The 17,748-nt window shown below is 47.8% G+C and overlaps 1 protein-coding gene across 1 annotated transcript; it reads left to right on the plus strand.

The window, feature by feature from the left end:
* Nucleotides 1–1,695: 1,695 nt before the first annotated feature.
* LOC309384959 (vomeronasal type-2 receptor 26-like) lies at nucleotides 1,696–17,220 on the plus strand (the record flags this gene model as incomplete). The annotated part of the gene is made up of 7 exons (XM_081938902.1): nucleotides 1,696–1,726; nucleotides 2,126–2,138; nucleotides 3,545–3,836; nucleotides 4,198–4,530; nucleotides 6,541–6,759; nucleotides 7,601–7,730; nucleotides 16,316–17,220. The coding sequence occupies 7 exons, from the start codon at nucleotides 1,696–1,698 to the stop codon at nucleotides 17,218–17,220; spliced, it is 1,923 nt and encodes a 640-aa protein (XP_081795028.1).
* Between the last annotated feature and the right edge of the window lie 528 nt (nucleotides 17,221–17,748).

Here is a 17,748-nt window from a genome sequence, read left to right on the forward strand (position 1 = left end):
CTGTACATTTCCACCCCGAACCACCCCAACGAGGCCGTCGAAGTGATGTCCCGGTGTGTGGAAGCCGTACGGGTCTGGATGGATGACAACCGACTCAGGCTCAACCCTTCCAAGACGGAGTGGCTGTGGGTTCCGGCTCCCCGGTTCAACCAGATAATTCCATCTCTGGCCATTGGGGGCATTCAACTCGCCCCCGTGGAGCGGGCGCGCAATTTGGGCGTCCTCCTGGATGCCAAGCTGTCCATGGATGAACATGTGACAGCCGTGGCCAGGGGGGCGTTCCATCAGGTTCGCCTGGTGCGCCAATTGCGCCCCCTATTGGACCGGGACGCTCTACGCACAGTCACCCATGCGCTGGTGACGTCTCGCCTGGACTACTGTAACGCTCTCTACATGGGGCTTCCCTTGAAATGCACTCGGAGACTACAGTTGGTCCAGAATGCGGCCGCGCGGGTGATTATGGGGAGCACCAGGTACTCCCATGTGACACCACACCTGCGCGAGCTGCACTGGCTTCCTGTGGTCTATCGAGTGCGTTTCAAGGTTTTGATTACGATCTTTAAAGCGCTCCATGGCTCAGGACCTAGTTACCTGCGGGACCGTATTCTGCCCCATACATCCCTACGACCTATTCGCTCGCACAGAGAGGGACTTCTCCAGGTGCCGTCCACTAGACAATGCCATGGGGCGGCGCCTAGGAGCAGAGCCTTCTCTGTGGCGGGCCCAGCCCTGTGGAATGACCTCCCCCCGGATATTAGGACCACTACAGACCTCCGCTCCTTCCGTGTTAAGCTCAAGACCCACCTTTTTCAAATATCTGGCCTGGCCCAACCATAACTTCGTTACGCTCCTGAGGGGTTTTTAATTCAGCAATTTTATTTAGGGGATTTTAAACTGTGTTTTAACTGTGTTTTTAGCTGTGTTTATTGTCTTTCACTTGCAGGTCTACTCTCCTCCATGCACAAATGTAATTGTCCTTGTTTTTTCGTATGTATGTGTGTCCTATGTGTATTTTATCCTTTTGATTGTACGCCGCCCCGAGTCCTTCGGGAGAGGGTTGCGGCTAATCAAATAAAATTTGATTGATTGATTGATTAAAGGCCTGGAGACTAAAACATATGAGGAGCAGCTGCAGGAAATGGGTCTGACTAGTCTAAAGAAAAGAAGAATTAGGGGAGACAAGATAGCAGGATTCCAGTATTTGAGGGGCTGCCACAAAGAAGAGAGAACAAGAAACAATGGATATAAACTAATCAAGGAGTGAAGCAGCCTGGAATTAAGGGGAAAATTCCTAACAGTGAGGAAAATTAACCAGTGGAACAGCTTGCCTTCAGAAATCGTGCATGCTCCAACACTGGAGGTTTTTTTTTAGAAGAGACTGGACAGAAACTTGTCTGAGATGGCATTGGTTCTTCTGCCTGAGAAGGGGGCTGGACTAGAAGACCTCCAGGATCCCTTCCAGGTATATTCTATTCTATTCCATTCTATCCCATCCAACAGCTGTCAGGAACCAGGGCAAACTTTTGGCTTCAAGAAATTGTTAGGCAACCCTGCTGTGCAGTGGTGGGTTCCGGATGCTGTCGCAACCGATACGCTGCGATGCTGCCGGGCATCCACCACAGGCAGGCATGCTGCACATGCATGCACACCCACTGCCTGCGACACTCCAGCTGCTTGGTAGAGTGTCACACAGGCATGGTAAATGGCCCAGTTGTCCCCAATGCAGGTAAGGAACGAGGGTGGGTGGGCAGGCCTCCAAAGCCCCATTCCGATATGGTGGCTGCTGCTGCTTCTGGCAGGCACCGGTTTGCCCGGAACCCTCCACTGCTGCTCTGGGGTTTAAATTAGCATAACATCTGCCTATTTCTAAAAAATATAAGAGCCTTTAGTTTCTTGGTACTATTACTTGCACTTAGTAGTGTACAACTGACTGCCATGTGCCACCCTGTCCCATTAGAACTCATCCTATCCGAACAAACTATGGCAAAAGATCAAACTCCATCTTGTTTATATGGGCTGCTTCATGTAGTCAAACACCCAACTTTCTTTTGTCTCCCAAGTCCATCTGCTCTGTGGAATAACAATAAGAGACACAAACATGTTTTCTTTTCTGCTGCACAAACAGCATCTAGTGCCAGGTGGGTAGGGCAATTGCTTTTCCCTGCAATTACCAGAAGAACAGTAATTTGTAATGTATCCCTTGTGAATTTCCACCTATGAAAACCTTCCAGGGTAAAACCTGATTTACAAATATTCTTTGATTTTTCAGAGTTGAGGGAGAGAGAGAGAGATCTTTTTGTATCTTGAGAAGATCCAACTTCTAGTTTTGGTGAGACTCAACAGACTCAATTTTCCTTTAGTTGCAGCCCAAACACAGGTAGGAAGAAGCACATTTGATAGAAAGTTGCACTGGGGCTATTCAGGTGGCCTGAGCAGACGAGGTGCTAACACTCTGTTGTGATTGCAAGTTCAGCTTCTGCACAAATCTTGATTTTTGCTCTAGCAGGGAAAGTGAGAAGAATGACTGGGCTGCCTCTTCTCCTCCTCCTGCTGCTGCTGCTTTTTTGGCTCCTGCCTCCAACGTCTGCAACATCTGCTGTGAGGATGCAAACCAGATGTGTGATGCCAAAGCGTTTAAAGTTTGAAGAATACAGTTACAAGCGTGGTGATTTCATTATTGGTGGGAATTTGCCCTTTGGAGCCTATTCTCCTTCTTTTCGACCAGACTTTAAAAAAAACCCATTTCGGTTTGGTATTGACCCTTGGTAAGTTTCATCTGGATGAAAAAGATTTACACGATTGCTTGCTTTGTTTGCTCAAAAATATTTATTCTAGTGATGTTTCAATATCCTAGTGTAGTTCAAATCTTTCTGTTTTTCTCAATTAAAAGCCAAGCTTTCTGTCCAACTTAAGAGTAAGTCATCTTAATTAGGGCAGTAAAGTTTTTAATGGGTTGTCCCTCTCAAACTTTCCATAACTCTTTGTCAAGAAGACAATAAACCACATACAGAGTGAGAAGGACAACCCATTAGAAACTTTACTGCCCTAATTAAGAAGATGAATTACTCTTTTAGGTTGGACAGAAAGTCACGATGGAAGACTTAAGGAAAAACTCAGAGCTTTCCTATGTTGGGTACTATTAAAATCACAAAACTCAATCTTGGAATCTGCAGTGTGCAACTCAAAGTAAATCTTTGCTTTGACAACTAACTGAAGTGTTGTTTCCTGCTGTGGTTGTCAGACCTGAAGAAGATGCTCCAACAGAGAATTCAATTGATTAGATTGCTAGAGGAGAAATTGGGATGGATTGCAGCCACCAGAAGAAGGGAGGCAGGATAGAGGGATATAAAATGGTCCTTGCTAGGGAGAGACAAACGTTTCTCCTGTCTCACAAATCCATCCAGGCTGCTAAAATATTTTATTAAAAAGTACCCTATTAATATTGGGGACTTCCTGCTCCAAGCAAAACCCCACACAGATCAAAGACAAGGCAACCTTCCCCAGCACAGACAAGCTTTTCTGTTATGTCTTTTTCTCATTATAGCCCCATCCCCAACAACTACCAGCTGTTCCTGGCTTTGGTGTTTGCAGTCACAGAAATCAACAAAGATCTGGTTCTCCTCCCCAATATCACCCTGGGCTTCCACATGTATGACAATCTCCAGTGGGAGACGAGGATTTTTTTAATCAGTCTCCTTCTGCTCTCCACACGTGACCGAATGGTTCCAGGTTATAAATGTGACTGGAAGGACCCTCTGCTCTCTGTCATCGGGGGTGACAATGCCAAGTCCTCAAAGGAGATGGCCTCCATTTTCAGCATCTTCAAGACCCCACAGGTAAGGGGGCTTCTTTAGATACAGGGGTGGAATAGACAAGCAACAGATGAACTCACAGAAGCGAAGATATCACCAAAGGTGTTTTGGGGGTAGGAGGTAGGACAATAATAGTATATGAGCTAGAGATTCTATACATGGATTCATTTGAATATCAACATTGGTTGATGGTTTGTTCCTTTGGATTCGGACATGTCACAATTCTGCAAATATTTTAATTGATGGTTTGTCCTAAGAAGGGAAGAATTGTATCTCCAAAAGTGACTCAGCTTGACTGATGGGGTCACTAAACCACACAATGGGACCCTTAAAGTCACCATCAAAATTTGCTTTGTCTTTTAAAGAAGATTCTCACTTTCTCCAGTTCAGTGATGGCTTTCAATCCACTTGGGAAGACAGAAGAGTTTATCCTTCCTTCTTCCGGATTAATCCCAAGGAATTTGCGCAGTGTGTGAGTTTAGTCCAGCTGCTCCTGTATTTCCAGTGGAACTGGGTTGGGCTGGTGGCCTCTGATGATGACAACGGAGAACATTTCATCTCAACTCTGATGCCTCTGCTGAAGGAGAAGGAGATCTGCCTGGCCTTCACTCAAAAGATGAAATATGATTCTGGTGATCCTGTTGTCCAGATCTGTTTTGGTTCCAAAATATGGCTAAAAGTTGACATCATTGTTTTCTTTGGAGACACTGGAACTATTGTAACTTTTCAGGGGGTTCTGTATTTTCTAGTAGTTTATGAGAGGAGATCATTTCAGAATGTTTGGATCCTAACTTCCTCTTGGAAACATACTATACACACAGGTTTTGATGTATGGCAATCTCTAAAGCCCTTGCATGGGGCTTTGCATTTTAGGGAGCACAGTGGGGATATCTCAGAATTCAGCCATTTCCTCCTGTCTTTAGATCCTTTGAACCCACAAGGGGACATGTTTCTCCCATTCTGGTGGGAAAATGTCTTTGTCTGCCAGTTCTATGCACCCAATAAATTTTACCCAGAGGGCATGAAAAGCTGTACAGGGAAGGAGAACCTACAAGATTTACCATCTTCCTTGTTTGAAACAAGCATGATTGGTAGAAGTTACAATATCTACAATGCTGTTTATGTTCTCGCACACGCATTACATACAATAAATGGACCAGAAATCCGACCAGCCATGATGAGGCTTGGAAAGAAGATCTCCAATCTCCAGTCATGGCAGGTAATCTCTGTGACTTTTTATTCCATCCACAGACCTTAAGAGAGGATTTTTCCCATATGTATTTCTTGAATTACTTGTGAAAGATCTGTATGCCACATGTCAATGTACAGCACATCAGTGTACAGCACATTAGACCAGCAATTAATATAAACAATGATATGAATTATGTAATATTTGATTGAAAAGGAAGAGGGGAGAAAACAGAAATAAACTAAATCAGTCATCCATAAGATCCATAGAGATCCATATCTGATCCATAGAGATCCGTATCTACAAAGAAGATCCTAAAAGATCCTCAATGGATGCCTGGAGGTTTCAGGAGGTGACCGTTTTATGGAGGAAGTGTCAGCCCAGAGCAGAATGACAATCTGGATGTGTTTGTGGAGGAAGCTTCAATGGGGAAGCTTAAGTCCTTGTGGGCATATTTCCAAAACAACCTCAGTTTCTCTCAGTACATTTGCTGAATCCAACCTGTTCCAGGTCTAAAATTCATCACACTTTTTTCCATCAATGGCTAAATTGTGGACCATTCTGGACATTGAAGGGGCAACCCAGGGTATCCAATTCTTTCCACATGGCCCCACTTAGTTAGATAGCAATAGCACTTAGACTTATATTCCGCTTCACAATGCTTCAAAGCCCTCTCTAAGTGAATTGGAGAGCCACCATCTTGCTCCCAACAATCTGGGTCCTCATTTTATCGACCACAGAAGGAAGGAAGGCAGAGTCAACCTGGAACCAGTCAGGATCAAACTCATGGCAGTGGTCAGAGTTTGCCTGAAATATTGCATTCCAACCACTGTGCCACTACGGCTCTGGTTCCTGCATTCTTCTTTCTTTGTCTATGACAGAAAGTCGGGGGAATTACACACTATTTTGAATGAAATCTTTTTCCCCTCTGTAATCTTTTTTACTGGGTGGAGTCAGGGCATCTGAATAAAGCGGAGAAATTGTTGGCTGGATGCCCTTCCTTATGCCTATGCAGAGTTCACAGCAGATATTTTCTCTTTGTGCCCTGATAGAGAAACATCTATCGCTGCCTTGGATTGAACTCTCAACTTTTGGAGTGAGAGGCAAGCATCTTCACCTCTAGGCCATCATGCCATTCTCTTTTTAAAGTAATCATTGAATCATTCCTAAAATGTATTTATCAGTTCAAGACAAATTTATATGCAAAGATTTTAAAACCTTTAGAGTCAAGAAAAACATGAAAAAAAACAGACAATGAAATTTGGAGTTTGGCATTAAAATCTTTATGCAGAGATACCACTTCAAAGTGGCTGAAGAAGCCATGATACAAATTCCCAGTCTCAAAGGCATTTTTTTCTTTTATTGAGGAAGTAGCACTTGGTGTTACCCCTGACTGCTCTAATCTCCCCCAAGGTAGAACTTCTCAGACATAAACCCATCAGCTAGAATGAGGGTCATGATAGAATGGTGGGAGCCATGTTGTCTCATGTATGGCTTTCAGCCAATTGCTCCAATTTCTGAAGGTTTCCTTTGTTTCAGCTTCTTCCCTATTTGAGGAATGTCCGGTTCAACAACAGTGTGGGAGAAGAAGTCTCCTTCTCAGAAAATGGGCTGGGATCTGCTCGTTATGAACTTCTCAACTGGGTTTCCATTCACAATAAATCAATGGCTCTGGTGAAAGTTGGGCAAATCGATCCTGGGGCTCCCCCAGGCCAAAGTTTCACTATTAACTCTGATGCAATCATCTGGCCCACAAAGGTGAGTTGAAAGGCAACTTTATAAAATCAAGGAAAGATTCGTTCTCTCCTCTCCTAGGGATGCAGAAGGTCCTTCTAACTGGAAAAATGGTTCTATTGGATCATAAAATATGGCAGCCATTTGGTGAAAAAATTGATTTGCACATAATACATTTCAGGTCTGATTTGTGTCAGGTCGAGAAAGGGTTGATCCTGGGAAGAACTTCTTGAAGGTCAGGATGCCATTAGGGTGGGCAAAAGTGATTTCAGTGGACTGTTCCCACTGTGGAATCAAACTCAGGACCCTAAAACCAAGAATCAAATCTCACTGCAGGATTTATCAGTATGCTTCAGAGTAAACAATGGGAGGGACTCCTACTGACAGAAGGAGTCAAGTTACTTCTCTACCTTTTTGCTATTTCTGTCCTCAGGAAAGAATTAATGTCTTAATAAAAAGAAGCATATCAGTTATGTTGCCATAGAAATTTTGAAGTGTGCTGAGAATGAAGTACTTCAATGTTGCCTCAATTAGCAAACATTCCTCCTGTTTCTCTTTTGCTCACACCTCGCACTCCTCCACTGACTCCTCCTGCTGTCCAGTTGGATCCTCATCATTTACTATTTCACCAAAGACGTAGCTTAATGTCACAAACCCTCCTTTGCATGCTGAGGTCCCAGCTCCAATCTCCAGCACCCATTGATGGGTCGGAATGCTGCTGTCCTCAATGACCCAGAAGCTGTTTTTTCAGGGGAATCATTTCCTTTGAATTCATATTTTTGATTGAAATCAAAATGTGGAATTGGACAAACGAAGCAGGTTCATTGCTTGTGGCAGCTAAACCATTTCCCTTATCCTATTGTAGAAGGTGCCCTTTGCCAGGTGTGTCATGAAGAGGTGCCAGGCAGGAGAGAGGAGAAGAGTTCCAGAGGGTGAGCCGGTTTGCTGCTACCAATGTGATGCTTGTCCAGAAGGGACCGTTTCTAATCAGACAGGTAGAGCAAACTTTCTGTGTAGATCTTCCAGGATCGAGGAAGCCATTCAGTAGAAAGAAATATCAAGATAAAGGAAGTCAATCATTAAATCACAATTTTAACTTTATTGCTATTTTTATTAGCAATAGCTACAGCACTTAGACTTATATACTACTTCATAGCACTTTGAACCCTCTCTAAGCAGTTTACAGAGTCAGCATATTGCCCCCAACAATCTAGGTCAGGGGTGGCGAACACGCGGCTCGCGAGCCGCATGCGGCTCCCGGCCAAAATAAATGAGGCTCTTTGCCTCTTATCATTATTTAGTATACTGTGGCTCGGATCGCGCGCTCCCTTTCGGAAGCTGGGGAGGTCCTTTGCAGGCAGCTAGAACGGGCCGCCTGCAAAGGACTTCCCCAGACTTGCTTTGAGGAGCACGGGGCGACTGAGGCTAGTTGTGAAGCCCCAAAGCCCCCACCGCCACCGGAAGAACTGCTGCCACCTCCTCCTCATCCTCCTCTAACAGGCAGCACTGCCGGATTTGCCGCCCGGCGCTGCGGCTGAGATGAAGCCGCCAAAGCTCCAGCCGGCATCTCCGCGCGTGGCAGCGGCGCCTCCCCTCCGCTCGGAGCAGCTGAGCTTAGTAAGCGCTGGGTTACCCCTGCCCCCTCCTCCTCCTCCGCCGTGCTTTTGAGGAGCCATGAGGCTGCAGGAGCCAGTAGGAAGGCGGGGGGGGGGAGCAGGGGAAAAAAAGCCTCATGGCTCCTCAAAAGCACGGAGGAGGGGGAGGGGGCAGAGGTAACCCAGCACTGAGCTCAGGAGCAAATCTGGTGATTCTGTTGGAGGAGGAGGAGGTAGCAGCAGTTATTCTGGTGGCAACTCGTACTCGTCGGCATCTTCAGCAGAAGCCCTGCCCACAATGAAGAAAGCAAAGATGGAGCAGATCCACACAGATGACGTCGCTGCAACATGACTGGAGGAGGAATTCTGGGAGTTGAAGTCCACAAGTGTTAAAGCTGTCAGGTTTGAAGACCCCTGGGGGTTTTTTTCCCTAAAGGGTTAGGGGTGCAAGGGTCTTGTAACTTGACAGCTTTAAGAGTTGCGTGCTTCAAATGCCAGAGTTTCTGAGCCAACATTTTGGTTGCTAAGCAGGAGCGTTGTTAAGTGATACTGATATTATATAACACTTTGAATTAAGCGGGTACCTTGAAGAAACATAACTTTGAGTTTCAAATAATACTGATTTCGTTGTTGTCTTAGGTGACATCTGTGAAAAAAATTCGGGTGCTCAGGCATGAAAATGTGCCGCTCAAACACTATACTTTTCTGCTCACATCGAAAAAAAATTAGAGGGAACATTGCTTCCGGGTCTGTTTTAGCAGGTCACTGCGTGGTGTGGCTCTCTGACTCTCACAGTTTAAAATTTTGGCTCTTTTTGTCGAACTTGTTCGCCACCCCTGATCTAGGTGCTCATTTTACCCACCTTGGAAGGATGGACGGCTGAGTCAACCTGGAGCCTGGTGAGATTTGAACTGCCCAATTGCTGTCAGCAGTCAGTCATCAGAAGTAATACTGTACTCTAACCACTATGCCACCGAGGCTCCTATTAGGATCAACATCTGTCGAAGTATTCATATTTCACAGCAGAATCTCTGTTTATGGATATAATTTGTCCTGACCCCACAGGTCTACCAACCTTGTCATTCCACAAGAATTTCATGCAGGGTAGTGACACATCCCAATGAGAATGACCGTTGTCTTACCTGAACGGTCGTTCTCATGGCGCTGCGGAGAGTCCAAGGATGGGTTAACACAGCCTGTTTGCCCATGGACTGAGTAGATTTTTCCCCCTCTGGCCATGCCTCCTTTGCCTCTTCTGGCTCAGTTTTAAAAACGAGGTCTTGTCCGACAAAGACGTCCTCAGCTCACACCTGTGTAAAGATACAATCTCGGAGCTAAACAATTACCCTGGGTGGGTCTTGGACTCTCCGCAGCGCCATGAGAACGACCGTTCAGGTAAGACAACGGTCATTCTCCATAGCGCTGCTTGGAGAGTCCAAGGATGGGGCATGCCCAAGCTATGGTGTCCCAGGGCGGGAAGAAGTGACATTGTCCGGAGCCTCAATAACCTTCTGTAATACTCTACGGCCAAAGGAGGCTTCGGCAAAGGAATCGATCTTGTAGTTTCTAATGAAAGCCGTGGGAGACGCCCACGTGGCCGCTCTGCAAATGTCCAGAATAGATGCTTGAGTCGCCCAGGCCGCGGTCGTGGCCGCGCTTCTGGTGGAATGTGCCGTTACACGAGGTGGAACCGGCTTGCCCTGAAGGTCATATATCATCTTAATGCAAGCTCGCAGCCACTGACCTATGGTTGAAGATGACACCTTGCGACCCAGCGAGCCTGGTTGAAAAGAGACAAAGAAGGCCTCGGAGTGCCTGATGTCCTTAGTTCATTTCAGGTAAATGCGGACTGCCCTTCGCACGTCCAATTTGTGCCACCTGCGCTCCTTGGAGTGTTGAGGGCTGGGACAGAAATTTGGGAGGATAACCTCCTGAGACCTGTGAAAATGAGAATTCACCTTCGGCATGAAGGCGGGGTCTAACCGTAGGATGACCCTGTCTGGGTGAATGATGCACAGTTCTTCCTTGGCCGAGAAGGCCGCAATCTCAGATACCCTTCTGGCTGAAGTAATGGCTATGAGGAAGGCAGTCTTAAGAGTCAGATGTCGAAGAGAGACCTTCCTCAAAGGTTCGAAGGGAGCCGCTGTCAATGCCTGCAGGACAAAGGGTAGGTTCCAGGTCGGGTACCTGTGCGCCACCTGGGGTCGAATGTTGTAGGCCCCCTTCAAGAAGCTCTTGACCTGAGGATGGTGACTCAGGGATTGAAGTTGGTGTCTGGCTAAGATGGTGGATAATGCAGCAACCTGGCGCCTGAGTGTGGCTGGTGCCAGTCCTTTGTCCAAGCCCTCTTGTAGGAAGTCCAATAACTGAGGGATGGACGCTTCCACACTGTCAATGTCCCGTTGGCTGCACCAGGAAGAAAAGGCAGCCCAAGTCGCGTCATAAATGCGAGTAGTGGCCGGACGTCTGGAAGCTTGGATGGTTTTAATGATGTTGTCTGAGAGGCTCTGGTCCTTCAGAAGCTGCCCCTCAAGTGCCAGACGGCTAACTGCAACCACTGGGGCTCTGGATGGTTGATGGCCCCCTGACGCAAGGATACCTGGTCTGGAGGAATTTTCCACGGTTGTTCCACAGACAGATCGACCAGGTCCGCGAACCAGGATCTCCTGGGCCAATGTGGAGCCACCAGAATGAGCTCCGCCCCCTCCTTCAGCAGCTTGTAGATCACCTGCGGGATCAGAGGGAGGGGCGGAAACATGTAAAGAAGACCTGGAGGCCAGCTGGACCTCAGGGCATCCGTCCCCTCCGCTTGTGCTGACTTGTAGTGGGAGAAGAACCGCTGGAGCTGTGTGTTTGCCGCCGTGGCAAACAGGTCGACCTGTGGGAGACCAAACCTCCTTACCACCTGTGCGAACAGGTCCGGATGAAGTTGCCACTCCGAGTTGTCGATGGTCTGACGGCTCAACCAATCCGCACTCACATTGCTGGTTCCGGAGATGTGATCCGCCCTCAGCGACACTAAGTGGATCTCTGCCCATCGTCCTATGGCCTCCGCCTCTGACATGAGTCTTTTGGAGTGGGTCCCTCCTTGCCGGTTCACGTGAGCCTTTGTGGCCACATTGTCGGTCAGTAGCAGAACGTGGTGCCCCTTCAGCTGTTCTGCAAATCTCCTCAGCGCAAGCCGGGCTGCCCTGAGTTCTAGCCAATTGATGCTCCGGGCTGCCTCCGCGCTGGACCACCTGCCTTGCGCCAACTGACCCTGACAATGCGTCCCCCAACCGTAGAGACTGGCGTCGGTCGTTAACACGATCCTGTCGGGTTCTCTGAATAGGCAACCCTTCTCCACTGCTCGAGACTGCCACCAACTCAGAGACCGAGTCACTCTTGGTGGGATGCGAACTTTCCTGGTGGAGTTGCTGATCCTTGCTCTTTGCATTGGAAGCAAGAACCATTGCAGCTCCCTTGCATGAAGACGTGCCCAGGGAACTATGTTGAGGCAAGAAATCATGATCCCTAACAGTTGGGATAGTTGCACTACCTGCCAGGACCTGTTCCTGCGACACAACCGGATTCTGCTCCTGAGGTTGCGGATTCTCTCCGGAGACAGGGACACCTGGCAAGATACCGAGTCTATTATGGCGCCCAGGTGTTGTATGCGTGTGGCAGGAGTAAAGTTGCTTTTTTCCATGTTTACGGAAAAACCGTGGTCCTGTAAGGTGAGAACTGTGATGTTTACATCTCTCACCGCTTGTTGATGAGTCCTTGAGTGGATGATGATGTTGTCCAGATAGCACTCCAGGCGGACTGGAAGCTTGCGCAGATGGGCCGCCACAGCTGCAAGAAGCTTCGTGAACGTTCTGGGTGCAGAAGAAAGTCCGAACGGAAGCGCCCTGCATTGGAAGTGCTTTCCGTTGTAACACAAGCGCAGGAACTTCCTGTGTGCGGGATGGATGGGTACATGCAGATACGCCTCCTTGAGATCGATGGAAGTGAGCAGATCCCCTTGTCGCATGCAGCTTAGGATCGACTGAAGAGACTGCATTTTGAAGCGCTTGTAGGCCAGATGTCTGTTCAGGCGCTTCAGATCTAAAATGGCCCTCCACCCCCCTGAATTCTTGGGGACCAGGAAGAGAATGGAATAGAACCCCCTCCCTTCCTGTTCTGGAGGAACTACCTCTATTGCGTTGATCTGCAGAAGATGGTCTATTTCTGCCTGCATGAGAGCCCTCTTTACAGGGTTCTTGGATAGTGGGCAGCGAACAAAGGTCCGCGGAGGGGAGGATAGAAACTCCAAGGTTAGACCCCTCCTGATGGTATTTAAGATCCACTTGTCCGAGGTTGTTTCCTCCCAACGGTCTGCATAGAATTGCAGGCGGCCCCCGATGGGAGGAGACCCCAGACAGTCACTTCCCACGTCTAAACTGACGGTTGTGGGAGCCCCCACGAAAGGGCTTCCGAAAGGACCCTTGATTGGATTGTCTGCCCCTGGAAGAAAAGTTGTTTCGTTCCTGGGACCTGTCAGAGGACTGGTTAAACTGTCTTTGGGAGGAATAGGAAGAGGAGGAGGCCTGGGCACCTTCCTGTGCCCGAAAGGCCTGTTTCCTGAACGAGCCCTGACCTTTCCTGTCATGCTTCCTGAAGGTGGAAGGAAGAACCTTCCTCTTATCCTTTGTCTCAATTAGGAATTTCTCTAGGGAATCCCCAAAGAGGTTCTCCCCTTTGAATGGAGCTGAAGCCAGCTTCCACTTTGCCTTCATGTCCGCCTGCCAGTGCCGAAGCCAAAGCAGGCGGCGAGAAGTGATGTTAGACGCTAGTGCCCTGGAGGCGAATTTCGCTGCATGCAGGGATGCATCAGAGGCATATTCCACAGCCGTAATGATCTTGTTAAGATCATGTCGCCAACGAGATGCTTCAGATGGGGGCTGAGATCTGAGTTGGCGCAGCCATAATAGGGATGCCCTCGTAAAGAACGAGGCAGAAGTGGAGGTTTTGATCGCCCAGGCAGCCGCCTGGTGCGTTTTGAGACAAGCCTTTTCTGCCCTCTTATCCTCTGCCTTTAACCCTTCTAATAACTCGGCCGGGAGATTAGAATTAGAGGTCAGAGAGACCACAGGGGCATCCACTTCTGGAGGTTTCAATGCATCCTCCAGCCTAGGTTCTAAGGGATACAGTGATTTGTCTGCGCCACTGGGGTTGGCCAGGGTACCTGGCTGTGCCCATTGGCGCTGGATAACTTCCATGAACATGTCAGGGACTGGTATCAGTTCTAGGTCAGGAGTTGTTTCGCTGAACAGCCCTGCCATGAGGTCCTGGGAAGTAGAGGGGACTTCCCTGTCCTTAGGTTTGGCACCAAGCTCAGTAGAGGCTCTGGCCTTGTGTAAGATGGCCTTGAATAAGGATGGCTTAAAGAGACCAGTGAAGGAGGGCTTGTCTGGAGGCATCTCCTCATCCTCCGAGAGAGCAAATTCCTCAGCAGTCTCCTCCTCCCACGTAGACACCTCTGTGGTGATAGAAGTGCCCGGGGAATCGAGGACTCTGGTCCTCTTTTCCCCCAGGGGGCGAACAGGCCTAGAGGCCTTGCCACCCCTGCCTTCCTGTAGCCTCATGGCTTCTACCACACCCTGGGAAATAGCCTGCATGATGAGATCCCTCATTTCTGCTGACATAGCTGGGCCCTTGTCCTCTACAGGCCTGGATTGGTCATAGGCCTGTCCCCTGGCACCCCAGGAGGATCTCTCTGATCCTCTGCATGAAAACAGCATTGACCCTGACTGAAGAGCTAGGAGAACCTGGGTAACCCAGAGAGGCTGCAGGGGATCCTGACATGGAATCCCTATCACAGAAGGATGGAGATCTATCCCCCATTTCCTCCCCCTGCTCTATCTCCCTCTGAATGGGTGGGGAAGGAACTGGCCCAGTCTCACTTGGTAAGGGTGCAGAGGGAACCTGGGGCCTAGCAGACTTGTCCTTTAGGGAGTCCTGCCCCTTGTCCCCTTGAATTTTGGGGGCCTTGCTCCCAGCTGAAGAGTGGGAAGCTTTCCCCCCAGCGCCCTTGTTTCCCTTTCTCCCCTGGCCTGAGGGATCTGGCCTACTGCGCTTTGCAGATGGCCCTGCCAGCTCCTCCCTTCGCTCCAAACCTTCATCAGCCATCCTTGGTTGATCTTGAGTCGAAGAGGTCGCTGCTGAGGGAAGGGCAATGGACGCTGGCCCGACGGCTCCAGAAGCGTCTGCAGACTCAGATGGGAGGCTGGATCAGGCACCAGGACACTCCTTGCCGCTTCCCCTTAGGTGGCTGGGGAACTTCAGGCTTGCTGGAGACCCAGGCAAGCCCTCGCAATCCTCTGCGGCTGTCTGTTGAGGCGGAGAGGCTCTGCTGCTTGCTGCTGCTTTCCGGTGGTTAAAAAGTCTCAAAAAAATGGCCGCCGGCTCTTCTGCGCGCCAAAAGCCTCACTTAAGGTCCAGGCGCTTCCCATTGGCTGCAGCCGAAAAGCGCGCCAAAGCAGCGCTTTTCAAAATGGCCGCCGCTCTCCCGATCGGCAAAAGATGCCGTTTGGAGAAGCAAGGGCTTTTTTTAAAAGCCTCTCCTCCAAAACGACCAGGGAAACACGGGGATTGCCGTCCTTCCCTGCGCTCGCCAGCAGACGCCGGACGAGCGGCCTCGCTTGTTCCCCCAGCTGCGACTAAGCAGCTGTGGAACCGATCGCTGCCTCAGCCTTACTTTAGTAAATCCTCTTCTTGGTAAAAATGGAAAAAAGGAAAATAAAAAGTCAAAATAATAAAACCTGGGGAAAAATCCTAACAACAACTAAATATTAACACATAAAATACTCTAAAATTACTATTGGAGAACCCAGCCTATTTGCTCAAAGCTGAGTGTTCCCCAAAACTAGTCCTATCAGGCGGACTGAGTTTTTAAAACTGAGCCAGAAGAGGCAAAGGAGGCGTGGCCAGAGGGGGGAAAAATCTACTCAGTCCATGGGCAAACAGGCTGTGTTAACCCATCCTTGGACTCTCCAAGCAGCGCTATGGAGAAAACTAGATGCCACTGTTTTCCTGAAAATGTTGTCTTTCAGTTTTCAGTTCCTTTTTTAACCTTTAGGGTATGCTTTCTCTATCATCACTGTCAATCACCTCTGAAATGGATAGACCTGTCAGAGGAACAGGAGATACATCTATCCATATATGTTAACCATATGCATGAGCCATGGTGGCACAGTGGTTAGAGTGCAGTACTGCGGGCTACTTCTGCTGACTGTTGGCTGCCTGTAATTTGGCAGTTCAAATCTCACCAGGCTCAAGTTTGACTCAGCCTTCTGTTCTTCCGAGGTGGCTAAAAGGAGGACCCAGATTGTTGGGGGCAAGAGGCTGACTCTGTAACCCACTTAGAGAGGGCTGTAAAGCACCATGGAGCAGAATATAAGTCTAAGTGCTATTGCTGTTGCTATTAACACTCTCCTACAAGAACAACAAAAATCAGAATCAACAGATTTGAACTACAAATCAGAGAACTCAAGTCAACAGTGCTATGGTACTTCTAGATCAGTGCTGTCAAAGTATCAGCCCATGGGCCAGATGGATCACATGCTGGCCACGCCCATAACTGGTTTCGGAATGGGGGGAAAGTCCCAAGACATCATGTGATGCCGCTGTGATGATGTGACTTTGACACTCCTGTTTTAGATCATTCTTTCCTCCTTCCCCACTGCAATCAGGAAATGGCAATTTATCTCTTACTGAAAGCCATAAGTCATGGAAGTGCCCTATATATATGAACACATCCTTGTCTCTGGCTAAACTACCTGAAGCATCATCAATAACATAAAAACAATTGCCTTGTTTCATCCACCATGAAATGCCCAGTGGGTTGTTCCATCACTTCCTTCGTGGATTTGCCATAGCAGAAAGGGGATAGTCATGCCATAGTAAAGGGGGCAAAGAATAACGAGGGTGAAATAATGCTCAAAGATTTCATTTCTTGATTTCAGATGCAGCTCGCTGTGACCCCTGCCCAGAAGATCAGTATCCCAACAAGGACAAGGACCACTGCATTGCCAAGATGCTCCACTTCCTCTCCTATCAAGAGACCCTGGGATACACTTTAGTGTCTCTCACTCTTTCTCTGGCAATGATCACATTGGCAGTTCTGGCAGTTTTCCTTAAGCATTGTGACACACCAATTGTGAAAGCCAATAACAGAGATCTCACCTACATTCTCTTGGTCTCCCTTCTGCTCTGCTTCCTCTGCTCCTTCCTCTTCATTGGTCAACCCAGGAAACTCACCTGTCTCATCCGACAAATTACCTTTGCCATCCTCTTTTCCCTTGCGGTTTCCTCTGTGTTGGCAAAAACTGTCATGGTGGTTCTGGCCTTCATGGCCACCAAGCCAGGGAACAAGACAAGGAAACTCTTAGGAAAACTACTGACCAACTCCATTGTCATAGCCTGTCCCCTGATCCAAGCAGTCCTTTGTGTCACCTGGTTGGCAACCACTCCCCCATTTCCTAACCTGGACTTCCACTCCTTGGTAGGAGAGGCCATCTTGGAATGTAATGAAGGCTCACCTTTAATGTTTTACATCATCCTTGCCTACCTAGGTCTTTTGGCCCTGATCAGTTTCACAGTGGCCTTTTTGGCTAGGAAATTGCCTGACAGCTTTAATGAAGCCAAGTTCATTACTTTTAGCATGCTGGTCTTTTGCAGTGTTTGGATCAGCTTCCTCCCCACCTACCTGAGCACCAAAGGGAAATCCATGGTGGCCGTGGAGATCTTCTCCATCTTGGCCTCTGGGGCTGGTCTCTTGGTTTGTATCTTTTTTCCCAAATGTTATATTATTCTACTAAGACCTGATCTGAATCAGAGAGAAAATATCATGAGGCGCAAGAATCTCTGATTTATGGAGGGATTGGAAACTTTTATTTTCATTTTTTAATCTCATTTGTTAAAAATAATGTATATTAAATAATTGATAATCAAATGATTTGCCTGACCATAAAATATCAGTTAATCATCTTTCATTTTTCATTTACCCTTGTTGTCTTCAATGAGGCTCCAATGATCAATTTGGAAGTATACATTGATAAAAAAATGTATTACTTATAAGTTTTTTAAATTTAAAACTATGGCTTTGAATAGCATACAAGGTTTTGAATGGCATACAAGATATTGCATTTCTAATATCAGCAGATGGAGGAGCTTTATCATTTGTCTGTTCTGAATATCCCATCTATAGTTGGAAGGTGACATGACCTCTAATCATCAATTATGCAGCCAAATGACTTTTCCTAAAGCTTCTAGGTGGGTCAGATGCAAAGGTGGGGGGGAGTGTTGGGGAGGATTTTTAAGGGTTCCCCGTACAGTTACCAGTCATCTCTTGTTTGAATAGTCCACCTGAGGCTACCCTTGAAAAGTATCTGGAAGT

Source organism: Natrix helvetica, assembly GCF_964273705.1.
Source record: "Natrix helvetica genome assembly, chromosome: 1".
Classification (NCBI taxonomy): Eukaryota; Metazoa; Chordata; class Lepidosauria; order Squamata; family Natricidae; genus Natrix; species Natrix helvetica.